The 18,671-nt window shown below is 40.2% G+C and overlaps 1 protein-coding gene across 1 annotated transcript in view; it reads right to left on the reverse strand.

The window, feature by feature from the left end:
- Positions 1 to 17,471, reverse strand: part of LOC143251767 (uncharacterized) — a 39,528-nt gene extending 22,057 nt beyond the window's left edge. Inside the window, exons 1-2 of the mRNA XM_076503010.1 lie at positions 17,430 to 17,471; positions 15,360 to 15,534 (exon numbers count right to left, since the gene is read on the reverse strand). Of these exons, the coding sequence (XP_076359125.1) occupies positions 15,360 to 15,534; positions 17,430 to 17,471 (217 nt within the window). The remainder of the gene's footprint in view (positions 1 to 15,359; positions 15,535 to 17,429) is intronic.
- Positions 17,472 to 18,671: the final 1,200 nt, after the last annotated feature.

Raw genomic sequence — 18,671 nt, forward strand, 5'->3', positions numbered from 1 at the left:
CTCTTCCAACAGGTTTAGACAATTCTCTAGCTCCAACTGGTCGTTCTCCTTGTGAATTACCAACTTGTATACTGGTAAGTCTCTATTTCTAAAGTGTACAGAATACTTAACAAACCCACCTGCTCTTCCAACAGGTTTAGACAATTCTCTAGCTCCAACTGGTCGTTCTCCATGTGAATTACCAACTTGTATACTGGTAAGTCTCTATTTCTAAAGTGTACAGAATACTTAACAAACCCACCTGCTCTTCCAACAGGTTTAGACAATTCTCTAGCTCCAACTGGTCGTTCTCCATGTGAATTACCAACTTGTATACTGGTAAGTCTCTATTTCTAAAGTGTACAGAATACTTAACAAACCCACCTGCTCTTCCAACAGGTTTAGACAATTCTCTAGCTCCAACTGGTCGTTCTCCATGTGAATTACCAACTTGTATACTGGTAAGTCTCTATTTCTAAAGTGTACAGAATACTTAACAAACCCACCTGCTCTTCCAACAGGTTTAGACAATTCTCTAGCTCCAACTGGTCGTTCTCCATGTGAATTACCAACTTGTATACTGGTAAGTCTCTATTTCTAAAGTGTACAGAATACTTAACAAACCCACCTGCTCTTCCAACAGGTTTAGACAATTCTCTAGCTCCAACTGGTCGTTCTCCATGTGAATTACCAACTTGTATACTGGTAAGTCTCTATTTCTAAAGTGTACAGAATACTTAACAAACCCACCTGCTCTTCCAACAGGTTTAGACAATTCTCTAGCTCCAACTGGTCGTTCTCCTTGTGAATTACCAACTTGTATACTGGTAAGTCTCTATTTCTAAAGTGTACAGAATACTTAACAAACCCACCTGCTCTTCCAACAGGTTTAGACAATTCTCTAGCTCCAACTGGTCGTTCTCCATGTGAATTACCAACTTGTATACTGGTAAGTCTCTATTTCTAAAGTGTACAGAATACTTAACAAACCCACCTGCTCTTCCAACAGGTTTAGACAATTCTCTAGCTCAACTGGTCGTTCTCCATGTGAATTACCAACTTGTATACTGGTAAGTCTCTATTTCTAAAGTGTACAGAATACTTAACAAACCCACCTGCTCTTCCAACAGGTTTAGACAATTCTCTAGCTCCAACTGGTCGTTCTCCATGTGAATTACCAACTTGTATACTGGTAAGTCTCTATTTCTAAAGTGTACAGAATACTTAACAAACCCACCTGCTCTTCCAACAGGTTTAGACAATTCTCTAGCTCCAACTGGTCGTTCTCCATGTGAATTACCAACTTGTATACTGGTAAGTCTCTATTTCTAAAGTGTACAGAATACTTAACAAACCCACCTGCTCTTCCAACAGGTTTAGACAATTCTCTAGCTCCAACTGGTCGTTCTCCTTGTGAATTACCAACTTGTATACTGGTAAGTCTCTATTTCTAAAGTGTACAGAATACTTAACAAACCCACCTGCTCTTCCAACAGGTTTAGACAATTCTCTAGCTCCAACTGGTCGTTCTCCATGTGAATTACCAACTTGTATACTGGTAAGTCTCTATTTCTAAAGTGTACAGAATACTTAACAAACCCACCTGCTCTTCCAACAGGTTTAGACAATTCTCTAGCTCCAACTGGTCTAAAGTGTTCTCCACCTGCTCTTCTTGTGAATTACCAACTTGTATACTGGTAAGTCTCTATTTCTAAAGTGTACAGAATACTTAACAAACCCACCTGCTCTTCCAACAGGTTTAGACAATTCTCTAGCTCCAACTGGTCGCTCTCCATGTGAATTACCAACTTGTATACTGGTAAGTCTCTATTTCTAAAGTGTACAGAATACTTAACAAACCCACCTGCTCTTCCAACAGGTTTAGACAATTCTCTAGCTCCAACTGGTCGTTCTCCATGTGAATTACCAACTTGTATACTGGTAAGTCTCTATTTCTAAAGTGTACAGAATACTTAACAAACCCACCTGCTCTTCCAACAGGTTTAGACAATTCTCTAGCTCCAACTGGTCGTTCTCCTTGTGAATTACCAACTTGTATACTGGTAAGTCTCTATTTCTAAAGTGTACAGAATACTTAACAAACCCACCTGCTCTTCCAACAGGTTTAGACAATTCTCTAGCTCCAACTGGTCGTTCTCCATGTGAATTACCAACTTGTATACTGGTAAGTCTCTATTTCTAAAGTGTACAGAATACTTAACAAACCCACCTGCTCTTCCAACAGGTTTAGACAATTCTCTAGCTCCAACTGGTCGTTCTCCATGTGAATTACCAACTTGTATACTGGTAAGTCTCTATTTCTAAAGTGTACAGAATACTTAACAAACCCACCTGCTCTTCCAACAGGTTTAGACAATTCTCTAGCTCCAACTGGTCGTTCTCCATGTGAATTACCAACTTGTATACTGGTAAGTCTCTATTTCTAAAGTGTACAGAATACTTAACAAACCCACCTGCTCTTCCAACAGGTTTAGACAATTCTCTAGCTCCAACTGGTCGTTCTCCATGTGAATTACCAACTTGTATACTGGTAAGTCTCTATTTCTAAAGTGTACAGAATACTTAACAAACCCACCTGCTCTTCCAACAGGTTTAGACAATTCTCTAGCTCCAACTGGTCGTTCTCCATGTGAATTACCAACTTGTATACTGGTAAGTCTCTATTTCTAAAGTGTACAGAATACTTAACAAACCCACCTGCTCTTCCAACAGGTTTAGACAATTCTCTAGCTCCAACTGGTCGTTCTCCATGTGAATTACCAACTTGTATACTGGTAAGTCTCTATTTCTAAAGTGTACAGAATACTTAACAAACCCACCTGCTCTTCCAACAGGTTTAGACAATTCTCTAGCTCCAACTGGTCGTTCTCCATGTGAATTACCAACTTGTATACTGGTAAGTCTCTATTTCTAAAGTGTACAGAATACTTAACAAACCCACCTGCTCTTCCAACAGGTTTAGACAATTCTCTAGCTCCAACTGGTCGTTCTCCATGTGAATTACCAACTTGTATACTGGTAAGTCTCTATTTCTAAAGTGTACAGAATACTTAACAAACCCACCTGCTCTTCCAACAGGTTTAGACAATTCTCTAGCTCCAACTGGTCGTTCTCCATGTGAATTACCAACTTGTATACTGGTAAGTCTCTATTTCTAAAGTGTACAGAATACTTAACAAACCCACCTGCTCTTCCAACAGGTTTAGACAATTCTCTAGCTCCAACTGGTCGTTCTCCATGTGAATTACCAACTTGTATACTGGTAAGTCTCTATTTCTAAAGTGTACAGAATACTTAACAAACCCACCTGCTCTTCCAACAGGTTTAGACAATTCTCTAGCTCCAACTGGTGGTTCTCCTTCTGAATTACCAACATGCTTAGTCTCTATTTCTAAAGTGTACAGAATACTTCTCCATGCTCTTCCAACATTACCAACACCTTCTCCTTGTGAATACTGGTAAGTCTCTATTTCTAAAGTGTACAGAATACTTAACAAACCCACCTGCTCTTCCAACAGGTTTAGACAATTCTCTAGCTCCAACTGGTGGTTCTCCATGTGAATTACCAACTTGTATACTGGTAAGTCTCTATTTCTAAAGTGTACAGAATACTTAACAAACCCACCTGCTCTTCCAACAGGTTTAGACAATTCTCTAGCTCCAACTGGTCGTTCTCCATGTGAATTACCAACTTGTATACTGGTAAGTCTCTATTTCTAAAGTGTACAGAATACTTAACAAACCCACCTGCTCTTCCAACAGGTTTAGACAATTCTCTAGCTCCAACTGGTCGTTCTCCATGTGAATTACCAACTTGTATACTGGTAAGTCTCTATTTCTAAAGTGTACAGAATACTTAACAAACCCACCTGCTCTTCCAACAGGTTTAGACAATTCTCTAGCTCCAACTGGTCGTTCTCCTTGTGAATTACCAACTTGTATACTGGTAAGTCTCTATTTCTAAAGTGTACAGAATACTTAACAAACCCACCTGCTCTTCCAACAGGTTTAGACAATTCTCTAGCTCCAACTGGTCGTTCTCCATGTGAATTACCAACTTGTATACCTGGTAAGTCTCTATTTCTAAAGTGTACAGAATACTTAACAAACCCACCTGCTCTTCCAACAGGTTTAGACAATTCTCTAGCTCCAACTGGTCGTTCTCCTTGTGAATTACCAACTTGTATACTGGTAAGTCTCTATTTCTAAAGTGTACAGAATACTTAACAAACCCACCTGCTCTTCCAACAGGTTTAGACAATTCTCTAGCTCCAACTGGTCGTTCTCCATGTGAATTACCAACTTGTATACTGGTAAGTCTCTATTTCTAAAGTGTACAGAATACTTAACAAACCCACCTGCTCTTCCAACAGGTTTAGACAATTCTCTAGCTCCAACTGGTGGTTCTCCATGTGTGATTACCAACTTGTATACTGGTAAGTCTCTATTTCTAAAGTGTACAGAATACTTAACAAACCCACCTGCTCTTCCAACAGGTTTAGACAATTCTCTAGCTCCAACTGGTCGTTCTCCATGTGAATTACCAACTTGTATACTGGTAAGTCTCTATTTCTAAAGTGTACAGAATACTTAACAAACCCACCTGCTCTTCCAACAGGTTTAGACAATTCTCTAGCTCCAACTGGTCGTTCTCCTTGTGAATTACCAACTTGTATACTGGTAAGTCTCTATTTCTAAAGTGTACAGAATACTTAACAAACCCACCTGCTCTTCCAACAGGTTTAGACAATTCTCTAGCTCCAACTGGTCGTTCTCCATGTGAATTACCAACTTGCATACTGGTAAGTCTCTATTTCTAAAGTGTACAGAATACTTAACAAACCCACCTGCTCTTCCAACAGGTTTAGACAATTCTCTAGCTCCAACTGGTGGTTCTCCATGTGAATTACCAACTTGTATACCTGGTAAGTCTCTATTTCTAAAGTGTACAGAATACTTAACAAACCCACCTGCTCTTCCAACAGGTTTAGACAATTCTCTAGCTCCAACTGGTCGTTCTCCATGTGAATTACCAACTTGTATACTGGTAAGTCTCTATTTCTAAAGTGTACAGAATACTTAACAAACCCACCTGCTCTTCCAACAGGTTTAGACAATTCTCTAGCTCCAACTGGTCGTTCTCCATGTGAATTACCAACTTGTATACGAGGTAAGTCTCTATTTCTAAAGTGTACAGAATACTTAACAAACCCACCTGCTCTTCCAACAGGTTTAGACAATTCTCTAGCTCCAACTGGTCGTTCTCCATGTGAATTACCAACTTGTATACTGGTAAGTCTCTATTTCTAAAGTGTACAGAATACTTAACAAACCCACCTGCTCTTCCAACAGGTTTAGACAATTCTCTAGCTCCAACTGGTCGTTCTCCATGTGAGATTACCAACTTGTATACTGTAAGTCTCTATTTCTAAAGTGTACAGAATACTTAACAAACCCACCTGCTCTTCCAACAGGTTTAGACAATTCTCTAGCTCCAACTGGTGGCTCTCCTTGTGAATTACCAACTTGTGGATAGGTAGGAGTCTCTATTTCAAAAGTGTACAGAATGCTTAACAAACCCACCCTGCTCTTCCAACAGGTTTAGACAATTCTCTAGCTCCAACTGGTGGCTTCTCCATGTGAATTACCAACTTGTATACCGGTAAGTCTCTATTTCTAAAGTGTACAGAATACTTAACAAACCCACCTGCTCTTCCAACAGGTTTAGACAATTCTCTAGCTCCAACTGGTCGTTCTCCATGTGAATTACCAACTTGTATACTGGTAAGTCTCTATTTCTAAAGTGTGCAGAATACTTAACAAACCCACCTGCTCTTCCAGCAGGTTTAGACAATTCTCTAGCTCCAACTGGTCATTCTCCTTTGTGAATTACCAGCTTGTATGCCATTGGGTCCTCTATTTCTAAAGTGTACAGAATACTTAACAAACCTGCTCTTCTGGTTTGAAACTTGGTGCAAAACTACGGCGGTGGACATGTGTTACCAACTTGTATAGGTAAGTCTCTAGAATGGCGGCAGTAGCAAGGGTTTGCTCTTCCAACGTGGGATTTCTAACGTGCATTCCATATGATACTGCCATTGCGTCTCTCTTCCATCTTACAAATGTGCTTTCAGCCCCCTGCTCTTAACAGGTTTAAAACAATTCTCTCAACGGTGGTTTCTCCATGTTATTACCAACTTATACCGGTAAGTCTCTATTCCGTCTGTCAAAATACTTAACAAACCCACCTGCTCTTCCAACAGGTTTAGACAATTCTCTAGCTCCAACTGGTGCGTCTCTCCATTGTGAATTACCCACTTGTATGCCGGTAAGTCCTCTATTTCTAAGGTGTACAGAATACTTGCAAAACCCACCTGCTCTTCCAGCAGGTTTAGACAATTCTCTAGCTCCAGCTGGTTAGCTCTCCCAGTGAATTACCAACTTGTATACTGGTAAGGTCTCTATTTTCAAAGTGTACAGAATGCTTAACAAACCCACCTGCTCTTCCAACAGGTTTAGACAATTCTCTAGCTCCAACTGGTGGTTCTCCATGTGAATTACCAACTTGTATACTGGTAAGTCTCTATTTCTAAAGTGTACAGAATACTTAACAAACCCACCTGCTCTTCCAACAGGTTTAGACAATTCTCTAGCTCCAACTGGTGGTTCTCCATGTGAATTACCAACTTGTATACTGGTAGATCTCTTATTCTAAAGTGTACAGAATACTTAACAAACCCACCTGCTCTTCCAGCAGGTTTGAGACAATTCTCTAGCTCCAACTGGTCGTTCTCCATGGCCATTACCAACTTGTATACTGGTGAGTCTCTATTTCTAAAGTGTACAGAATGCTTAACAAACCCACCTGCTCTTCCAGCAGGTTTAGACAATTTCTCTAGCTCCAACTGGTCGGTCTCCCATTGTGAATTACCAACTTGTATACTGGTAAGCTCTCTATTTCTAAAGTGTACAGAAGACTTAACAAACCCACCTGCTCTTCCAACAGGTTTAGACAATTCTCTAGCTCCAACTGGTGGCTCTCCATGTGAATTACCAACTTGTATACTGGTAAGTCTCTATTTCTAAAGTGTACAGAATACTTAACAAACCCACCTGCTCTTCCAACAGGTTTGAACAATTCTTCTAGCTCCAACTGGTCGCTCTCCATGTGAATTACCAACTTGTATACCGTGAGTCTCTATTTCTAAAGTGTACAGAATACTTAACAAACCCACCTGCTCTTCCAATAGACAATTCTCTAGCTCTAACTGGTCGTTCCCTTGTGATTACTCAACTTGTATACTTGTCTCTATTTCTAAAGAGTACAGAATAACAAACCCACCTGCTCTTCCAACAGGTTTAGACAATTTCTCTAGCTCCAACTGGTCGCTCTCCTTGTGATTTTGCAACTTGTATACTGGTGAGTCTCTATTTCTAAAGTGTACAGAATACCTAACAAACCCACCTGCTCTTCCAACAGGTTTAGACAATTCTCTAGCTCCAACTGGTGGTTCTCCTTGGCCCAGATTACCAACTTGTATACCGGTGAGTCTCTCTATTTCAAAAGTGTACAGAATACTTAACAAACCCACCTGCTCTTCCAACAGGTTTGAACAAGGTTCTCTAGCTCCAACTGGTCGTTCTCCTTGTGAATTACCAACTTGTATTCCGCTGGTAGCGTCTCTATTTCTAATTTGTGCAGAATACTTAACAAACCCACCTGCTCTTCCAGCAGGTTTAGACAATTCTCTAGCTCCAACTGGTGGGTTACTCCTTGTGAATTACCAACTTGTATACTGGTAAGTCTCTAACTCTAAAGTGTACAGAATACTTAACAAACCCACCTGCTCTTCCAACAGGTTTAGACAATTCTCTAGCAACAAATGGTCTTCTCCCTTTAAATGACCGGTGGTTCTACATGGGGTTCCAAACAATTCTCTCCGCTGGTCATTCTCGTAATTACTTTATCCTAGTGAGTCTCTATTTCTAAAGTGTACAGAATACTTAACAAACCCACCTGCTCTTCCAACAGGTTTAGACAATTTCCCTCAGCTCCAACTGAATTGGTTCTCCATGTGAATTACCAGCTTGTACTGACTGCAGGGTCTATATTTCTAAGGGTGTGCAGAATGCTTAACAAACCCACCTGCTCTTCCAACAGGTTTAGACAATTCTCTAGCTCCAACTGGTCACGTTCTCCTTGAATTACCAACTTGTATACCGGTGTTTTAAAGTGTGAATATTAACAATGCTCTTCAAGATGTTTAGACAACCCTAGCTCCAACTGGTCGCCTCCATGTGAATTACCAACTTGTATACTGGTAAGTCTCTCTCATTTCTAAAGTGTACAGAATACTTAACAAACCCACTTCCAACAGGTTTAGACAATTCTCTAGCTGGTGCTTCCTCCATGTGAATTACCAACTTGTATACCGGTGGGTCTCTATTTCTAAAGTGTACAGAATACTTAACAAACCCACCTGCTCTTCCAGCAGGTTTAGACAATTCCTCTAGCTCCAACTGGTGGTTCTCCATGTGAATTACCAACTTGTATACTGGTAAGTCTCTATTTCTAAGTGTACAGAATGCTTAACAAACCCACCTGCTCTTCCAACAGGTTTAGACAATTCTTCTAGCTTCAACTGGTCGTTCTCCATGTGAATTACCAGCTTGTATACTGGTAGGTCTCTATTTCTAAAGTGTACAGAATACTTAACAAACCCACCTGCTCTTCCAACAGGTTTGAACCATTCTCTAGCCCAACTGGTCGTTCTCCATGTGAGATTACCAGCTTGTATACCGTGAGTCTCTATTTCTAAAGTGTACAGAATACTTAACAAACCCACCTGCTCTTCCAACAGGTTTAGACACTTCTCTAGCTCCAGCTGGTGGGTTCTCCTCCATGTGAATTACCAACTTGTATGCTGGTAAGTCTCTATTTCTAAAGTGTACAGAATGCTTAACAAACCCACCTGCTCTTCCAACAGGTTTAGACAATTCTCTAGCTCCAACTGGTCGTTTCTCCATGTGAATTACCAACTTGTATACTGCTAAGTCTCTAGGGCTAAAGTGTGCAGAATACTTAACAAACCCACCTGCTCTTCCAACAGGTTTAGACAATTCTCTAGCTCCAACTGGGTCGTTCTCCATGTGAATTACCAACTTGTATACCGCTAGTCTCTTTATTTCTAAAGTGTACAGAATACTTAACAAACCCACCTGCTCTTCCAACAGGTTTGAACAATTCTCTAGCTCCAACTGGTCGCTCTCCATGTGAATTACCAGCTTGTATATCACTGGTAAGTCTCTATTTCTAAAGTGTACAGAATACTTAACAAACCCACCTGCTCTTCCAGCAGGTTTAGACAATTCTCTAGCTCCAACTGGTCGTCTCCATGTGAATTACCAACTTGTATACTGGTAAGTCTCTATTTCTAAAGTGTACAGAATACTTAACAAACCCACCTGCTCTTCCAACGGGTTTAGACAACCCTCTAGCTCCAACTGGTCGTTTCTCCATGTGAATTACCAACTTGTATACTGGTGAGTCTCTATTTCTAAATGTACAGAATACTTAACAAACCCACCTGCTCTTCCAACAGGTTGAGACAATTCTCTTAGCTCCAATTTGTGATTGTCCTTTGGAATTACCAACTTGTATATTGAGTAAGTCTCTAGTGGTAAAATGTACCAGAATACTTAACAAACCCACCTGCTCTTCCAACAGGTTTAGAGCAGTCTCTAGCTCCAACTGGATTGCCTTCATGTGAATTACCAACTTGTATGCTGGTAAGTCTCTGAATTCAAAGTGTGCAGAATGCTTAACAAACCCAGCAGGTCTTCCAACAGGTTTAGACAATTCTCTAGCTCCAACTGGTCGCTCTCCTTGTGAATTACCAACTTGTATACTGGTGTCTCTATTTCAAAAGAGTACAGAATACTTAACAAACCCGCCTGCCTTTCCAACAGGTTAGACAATTCCTCTAGCTCCAACTGGTCGTTCTCCTTGTAGATTTACCAACTTGTATACTGGTGGAAGTCTCTATTTCTAAAGTGTACAGAATACTTAACAAACCCACCTGCTCTTCAAACAGGTTTGAACAATTCTCTAGCTCCAACTGGTGGCTCAACATGTGAACCACCAACCTGTATACGGGTAGAGTCTCCTATTTCTGACATTTACAGAATACTTAACAAACCCACCTGCTCTTCCAACAGGCTTAGGACAATTCTCACAGCTCCAACTGGTGCGTTCTCCATGTGAATTACCAGCTTGTATGCTGAGTGAGTCTCTATTTCCCAAGTGTACAGAATACTTAACAAACCCACCTGCTCTTCCAACAGGTTTGAACCAGTCTCTAGCTCCAGCTGGATGTTTCTTCCTTAGAATTAACATGTATACTGTAGTTCTTTATTTAAAGAGTACAGAATACTTAACAAACCCACCTGCTCTTCCAACAGGATTCTAGGCATTCCCTTAAACTCCAACTGAGTTGCTTTCCATGTAGAATTACCAACTTGTATACTGGTAAGTCTCTATTTCTAAAGTGTGCAGAATACTTAACAAACCCACCTGCTCTTCCAACAGGTTTGAAGTATACTTAGCTCCAACTGGTGATTCTCCTTGTAATTTACCAACTTGCCATACTGAAGCCGAGTCTATTTCTAGTGGTGTACAGAATATTAACAAACCCAACCTGCTCTTCCAACAGGTTTAGACAATTCTCTAGCTCCAACTGGTCGTTTCCTCCATGTGAATTACCAACTTGTATACTGGTAAGTCTCTATTTCTAAAGGTGTACAGAATACTTAACAAACCCACCTGCTCTTCCAACAGGTTTAGACAATTCTCTAGCTCCAACTGGTGCGCTCTCCTTGTGAATTACCAACTTGTATACCAGTGAGTCTCTATTTCTAAAGTGTACAGAATACTTAACAAACCCACCTGCTCTTCCAGCAGGTTTAGACAATTCTCTAGCTCCAACTGGTCGTTCTCCATGTGAATTACCAACTTGTATAACTGGTAAGTCTCTATTTCTAAAAGTGTACAGAATACTTATGCCAACCCACCTGCTCTTCCAACAGGTTTAGACAATTCTCTAGCTCCAACTGGGTGCGTTCTCCTTGTGAGATTACCAACTTGTATACTGGTGAAGTCTCTGTTTCTAAAGTGTACAGAATGCTTAACAAACCCACCTGCTCTTCCAACAGGTTTAGACAATTCTCTAGCTCCAACTGGTCGCTCTTCTCCTTGTGAATTACCAACTTGTATACTGGTAAGTCTCTATTTCTAAAGTGTACAGAATACTTAACAAACCCACCTGCTCTTCCAACAGGTTTAGACAATTCTCTAGCTCCAACTGGACTTCTCCATGTGAATTACCAACTTGTATACTGGTAAGTCTCTATTTCTAAAGTGTACAGAATACTTAACAAACCCACCTGCTCTCTTCCAACAGGTTTAGACAATTCCTCTAGCTCCAACTGGTCATTTCTCCATGTGAATTACCAGCTTGTATACTGGTAAGTCTCTATTTCTAAAGTGTACAGAATACTTAACAAACCCACCTGCTCTTCCAACAGGTTTAGACAATTCTAGCTCCAACTGGTGGTTCTCCATGTGAATTACCAACTTGTATACTGGTAAGTCTCTATTTCTAAAGTGTACAGAATACTTAACAAACCCACCTGCTCTTCCAACAGGTTTAGACAATTCTCTAGCTCTACCTGGTGGTTGTGCATGTATATTACCAACTTGTATACTAGTGAATCTCTATTTCTAAAGTGTACAGGATACTTAACAAACCCACCTGCTCTTCCAACAGGTTTAGAGGATTATTTAGCTCCAATTTGTCAGTTCTCCATGTGAATTACCAACTTGTATACGATGAGTCTCTATTTCTAAAATGTATAGAATACTTAACAGACCCACCTGCTCTTAATACAGGTTTGGATATTTCTCTAGCTCTGACTGGTGGTTCTCCATGAATTACCAACTTGTATACTGGTAAGTCTCTATTTCTAAAGTGTACAGAATACTTAACAAACCCACCTGCTCTTCCAACAGGTTTAGACAATTCTCTAGCTCCAACTGGTCGTTCTCCATGTGAATTACCAACTTGTATACGGTGCGTCTCTATTTCTAAAGTGTACAGAATATTTAACAAACCACCTGCTCTTCCAACAGGTTTAGACAATTCTCTAGCTCCAACTGGTCGTTCTCCATGTGAATCACCAACCTGGATACCGGTGAGTCCTCTATTTCTAAAGTGCACAGAATACTTAAATGTCCCACCTTCTTCCTCCAACAGGTTTAGGCAATTCTCTAGCTCCAACTGGTCGTTCTCCATGTGAATTACCAACTTGTATACTGGTGAGTCTCTATTTCTAAAGTGTACAGAATACTTAACAAACCCACCTGCTCTTCCAACAGGTTTAGACAATTCTAGCTCAACTGGTCGTTCTCCTTGTGAATTACCAACTTGTATACCGGTGAGTCTCTATTTCTAAAGGTACAGAATACTTAACAAACCCACCTGCTCTTCCAACAGGTTTGTATCACCCTCTAGCCCAAACTGGTCGTTCTCCTCCTGAATTACCAACTTGTATACTGGTGAGTCCCTATTTCAAAAAGGGCACAGAATACTTAACAAACCCACCTGCTCTTCCAACAGGTTTAGACAATTCTCTAGCTCCAACTGGTCAATCGCCATGTGAATTACCAACTTGTATACTGGTAAGTCTCTATTTCTAAAGTGTATAGAATACTTAACAAACCCACCCTGCTCTTCCAACAGGTTTAGACAATTCTCTAGCTCCAACTGGTCGTTCTCCTTGTGAATTACCAACTTGTATACTGGTAAGTCTCTAATTCTAAAGTGTACAAAATACTTAACAAACCCACCTGCTCTTCCAACAGGTTTAGACAATTCTCTAGCTCCAACTGGTGGTTCTCCTTGTGAATTACCAACTTGTATACTGGTAAGTCTCTATTTCTAAAAGTACAGAATACTTAACAAACCCACCTGCTCTTCCAACAGGTTTAGACAATTCTCTAGCTCCAACTGGTGGGCTCTCCCTGTGAATTCACCAACCTGTATACAGGTGAGTCTCTATTTCTAAAGTGTACAGAATACTTAACAAACCCACCTGCTCTTCCAACAGGTTTAGACAATTCTCTAGCCCAACTGGTCGTTCTCCATGTGAATTACCACAACTTGTATACTGGTGAGTCTCTATTTCTAAAGTGTACAGAATACTTAACAAACCCACCTGCTCTTCCAACAGGTTTAGACAATTCTCTAGCTCCAACTGGTCGCTCTCCCAGTGAATTACCAACTTGTATGCTAGGTAAGTCTTCTATTGCTAAAGAGTACAGAATACTTAACAAAACCCACCTGCTCTTCCAACAGGTTTAGACAATTCTCTAGCTCCAACTGGTCGTTCTCCATGTGAATTACCAACTTGTATACTGGTAGTCTCTATTTCTAAAGTGTACAGAATACTTAACAAACCCACCTGCTCTTCCAACAGGTTTAGACAATTCTCTAGCTCCAACTGGTCATTCTCCTTGTGAATTACCAACTTGTATACCGGTAAGTCTCTATTTCTAAAGTGTACAGAATACTTAACAAACCCACCTGCTCTTCCAACAGGTTTAGACAATTCTCTAGCTCCAACTGGTCGTTCTCCTTGTGAATTACCAACTTGTATACCGGTGAGTCTCTATTTCAAAGTGTACAGAATACTTAATAAACCCACCTGCTCTTCCAACAGGTTTAGACCATTCTCTAGCTCCAACTGGTCGCTTCTCCTTGTGAATTACCAACTTGTATACTGGTAAGTCTCTATTTCTAAAGAGTACAGAATACTTAACAAACCCACCTGCTCTTCCAACAGGTTTAGACAATTCTCTAGCTCAACTGGTGGGTTCTCCATGTGAATTACCAACTTGTATACTGGTAAGTCTCTATTTCTAAAGTGTGCAGAATACTTAACAAACCCACCTGCTCTTCCAACAGGTTTAGACAATTCTCTAGCTCCAACTGGTCGTTCTCCATGTGAATTACCAACTTGTATACCGGTAAGTCTCTATTTCTAAAGTGTACAGAATACTTAACAAACCCACCTGCTCTTCCAACAGGTTTAGACAATTCTCTAGCTCCAACTGGTGTTCTCTCTTGTGAATTACCAACTTGTATACCAGTAAGTCTCTATTTCTAAAGTGTACAGAATACTTAACAAACCCACCTGCTCTTCCAACAGGTTTAGACAATTCTCTAGCTCCAACTGGTCGTTCTACTTGTGAATTACCAACTTGTATACTGGTAAGTCTCTATTTCTAAAGTGTACAGAATACTTAACAAACCCACCTGCTCTTCCAACAGGTTTAGACAATTCTCTAGCTCCAACTGGTCGTTCTCCATGTGAATTACCAACTTGTATACCGGTAAGTCTCTATTTCTAAAGTGTACAGAATACTTAACAAACCCACCTGCTCTTCCAACAGGTTTAGACAATTCTCTGGCTCCAACTGAATGTTTCTCCTTGTGAATTACCAACTTGTATACCAGTAAGTCTCTATTCATAAAGTGCACAGAATACTTAACAAACCCACCTGCTCCTTCCAACAGGTTTAGACAACTCTCTAGCTCTAACTGGTCGCTCTCCTTGTGAATTACCAACTTGTATACCTGGTAAGTCTCTATTTCTAAAGTGTACAGAATACTTAACAAACCCACCTGCTTTTCCAACAGGTTTAGACAATTCTCTAGCTACAACTGGTCGCTCTCCATGTGAATTACCAACTTGTATACTGGTAAGTCTCTATTTCTAAAGTGTACAGATCACTTAACAAACCCACCTGCTCTTCCAACAGGCTTAGACAATTCTCTAGCTCAACTGGTCATTCTCCCATGTGAATTACCAACTTGTATACTGGTAAGTCTCTATTTCTAAAGTGTACAGAATACTTAACAAACCCACCTGCTCTTCCAACAGGTTTAGACAATTCTCTAGCTCCAACTGGTCATGTTCTCCTGTGTGAATTACTCAATTCTTGTATATCGTGAGTCCCCTATTTCTAAAGTGTACAGAATACTTAACAAACCCATCTGCTCTTCCAACAGGTTTAGACAATTCTCTAGCTCCAACTGGTGGTACTCTCCCAGAATTACCAACTTGTATACTGGTAAGTCTCTATTTCTAAAGTGTACAGAATACTTTAACAAACCCACCTGCTCTTCCAACAGGTTTAGACAATTCTCTAGCTCTAACTGGTCGCTCTCCTTATGAATTACCAACTTGTATACTGGTAAGTCTCTATTTCTAAAGTGCACAGAATACTTTAACAAACCCACCTGCTCTTCCAACAGGTTTAGACAATTCTCTAGCTCCAACTGGTCGTTCTCCATGTGAATTACCAACTTGTATACCCGTAGTCTCTCTATTTCTAAAGTGTACAGAATACTTAACAAACCCACCTGCTCTTCCAACAGGTTTAGAACATTCCCCAGCTCCAACTGGTCGATTCTCCTTGTGAATTACCAACTTGTATACCAGTAAGTCTCTATTTCTAAAGTGTGCAGAATACTTAACAAACCCATCTGCTCTTCCAACAGGTTTAGACAATTCTCTAGCTCCAACTGTTGGCTCTGCATGTGAATTACCAACTTGTATGCTGGTAAGTTGGTGTTTTTAAAGTGTATAGAATATTTAACAAACCCACTTGCTCTTCCAACAGGTTTAGACACTTCTCTAGCTCAACTGGTCGTTCTCCATGTGAATTACCAATTTAGAGGCCCAGTAAGTCTCTATTTCTAAAGTGTACAGAATACTTAACAAACCCACCTGCTCTTCCAACAGGTTTAGACAATTCTCTAGCTCCAACTGGTCGCTTCTCCTTGTGAATTACCAACTTGTATACCAGTAAGTCTCTATTTCTAAAGTGTACAGAATACTTAACAAACCCACCTGCTCTTCCAACAGGTTTAGACAATTCTCTAGCTCCAACTGGTCGTTCTCCTTGTGAATTACCAACTTGTATACTGGTAAGTCTCTATTTCTAAAGTGTACAGAATACTTAACAAACCCACCTGCTCTTCCAACAGGTTTAGACAATTCTCTAGCTACAACTGGAATGTTCTCCAGAATTACCAACTTGTATACTGGTAAGTCTCTATTTCTAAAGTACACAGAATACTTAACAAACCCACCTGCTCTTCCAACAGGTTTAGACAATTCTCTAGCTCCAACTGGTCGATTCTCCATGTGAATTACCAACTTGTATACTGGTAAGTCTCTATTTCTAAAGTGTACAGAATACTTAACAAACCCACCTGCTCTTCCAACAGGTTTAGACAATCTCTTCTAGCTCCAACTGGTCGTTCTCCATGTGAATTACCAACTTGTATACCTGCAAGTCTCTATTTCTAAAGTGTACAGAATACTTAACAAACCCACCTGCTCTTCCAACAGGTTTAGACATACCCTCTAGCTCCAACTGGTCGTTTCTCCTTGTGAATTACCAACTTGTATACCCAGTAAGTCTCTATTTCTAAAGTAAAACAGAATACTTAACAAACCCACCTGCTCTTCCAACAGGTTTAGACAATTCTCTTAGCTCCAACTGGTTCGCTCTACTTGTGAATTACCAACTTGTATACTGGTAAGTCTCTATTTCTAAAGTGTACAGAATACTTAACAAACCCAACCTGCTCTTCCAACAGGTTTTAGACAATTCTCTAGCTCCAACTGGTCGCTTCTCCATGTGAATTACCAACTTGTATACCAGTAAAAGTCTCTATTTCTAAAGTGTACAGAATACTTAACAAACCCACCTGCTCTTCCCACAGGTTTAGACAATTCTCTAGCTCCAACTGGTCTGACTCCTTGTGAATTACTAACTTGTATACCAGTAAGTCTCTATTTCTAAAGTGTGCAGAATATTCTTAACAAACCCACCTGCTCTTCCAACAGGTTTAGACAATTCTCTAGCTCCAACTGTTCGGTTCTCCTTGTGAATTACCAACTTGTATACGGTAAGTCTCTATTTCTAAAGTGTACAGAATACTTAACAAACCCACCTGCTCTTCCAACAGGTTTGACAATTCTCTAGCTCAACTGGTCGTTCTCCATGTGAATTACCAACTTGTATACCGGTAAGTCTCTATTTCTAAAGTGTACAGAATACTTAACAAACCCACCTGCTCTTCCAACAGGTTTAGACAATTCTCTAGCTCCAACTGGTCGGTTCTCCATGTGAATTACCAACTTGTATACCGGTAAGTCTCTATTTCTAAAGTGTACAGAATACTTAACAAACCCACCTGCTCTTCCAACAGGTTTAGTTCTCCATGGTCATGTTATTACCTTGTATACGGTAAGTCTCTATTTCTAAAGTGTACAGAATACTTAACAAACCCACCTGCTCTTCCAACAGGTTTAGACCCAGCTCTCTGGTCGTTCTCCATGTGAATTACCAACTATGTATACCGGTAAGTCTCTATTTCTAAAGTGTACAGAATACTTAACAAACCCACCTGCTCTTCCAACAGGTTTAGACAATTCTCTAGCTCCAACTGGTCGTTCTCCTTGTGAATTACCAACTTGTATACTGGTAAGTCTCTATTTCTAAAGTGTACAGAATACTTAACAAACCCACCTGCTCTTCCAACAGGTTTAGACAATTCTCTAGCTCCAACTGGTCGTTCTCCTTGTGAATTACCAACTTGTATACCGGTAAGTCTCTATTTCTAAAGTGTACAGAATACTTAACAAACCCACCTGCTCTTCCAACAGGTTTAGACAATTCTCTAGCTCCAACTGGTGGTTCTCCATGTGAATTACCAACTTGTATACTGGTAAGTCTCTATTTCTAAAGTGTACAGAATATTTAACAAACCCACCTGCTCTTCCAACAGGTTTAGACAATTCTCTAGCTCCAACTGGTCATTCTCCATGTGAATTACCAACTTGTATACTGGTAAGTCTCTATTTCTAAAGTGTACAAAATACTTAACAAACCCACCTGCTCTTCCAACAGGTTTAGACAATTCTCTAGCTCCAACTGGTCATTTCTCCATGTGAATTACCAACTTGTATACTGGTAAGTCTCTATTTCTAGAGAGTACAGAATACTTAACAAACCCACCTGCTCTTCCAACAGGTTTAGACAATTCTCTAGCTCAACTGGTCGGTTCTCCCATGTGAATTACCAACTTGTATACTGGTAAGTCTCTATTTCTAAAAGAGTACAGAATACTTAACAAACCCACCTGCTCTTCCAACAGGTTTAGACAATTCTCTAGCTCCAACTGGTCGCTTCTCCATGTGAATTACCAACTTGTATACTGGTAAAGTCTCTATTTCTAAAGTGTACAAAATACTTAACAAACCCACCTGCTCTTCCAACAGGTTTAGACAATTCTCTAGCTCCAACTGGTCGTTCTCCATGTGAATTACCAACTTGTATACTGGTAAGTCTCTATTTCTAAAGTGTACAGAATACTTAACAAACCCACCTGCTCTTCCAACAGGTTTAGAACCAATTCTCTAGCTCAACTGGGTGGTTCTCTCCATGTGAATTGCCAACTTGTATACCAGTAAGTCTCTGTTCTAAAGTGTGCACAATGCTTAACAAACCCACCTGCTCTTCCAACAGGTTTTAGACA

This window comes from Tachypleus tridentatus, chromosome 6, assembly GCF_004210375.1.
Source record: "Tachypleus tridentatus isolate NWPU-2018 chromosome 6, ASM421037v1, whole genome shotgun sequence".
NCBI lineage: Eukaryota > Metazoa > Arthropoda > Merostomata > Xiphosura > Limulidae > Tachypleus > Tachypleus tridentatus.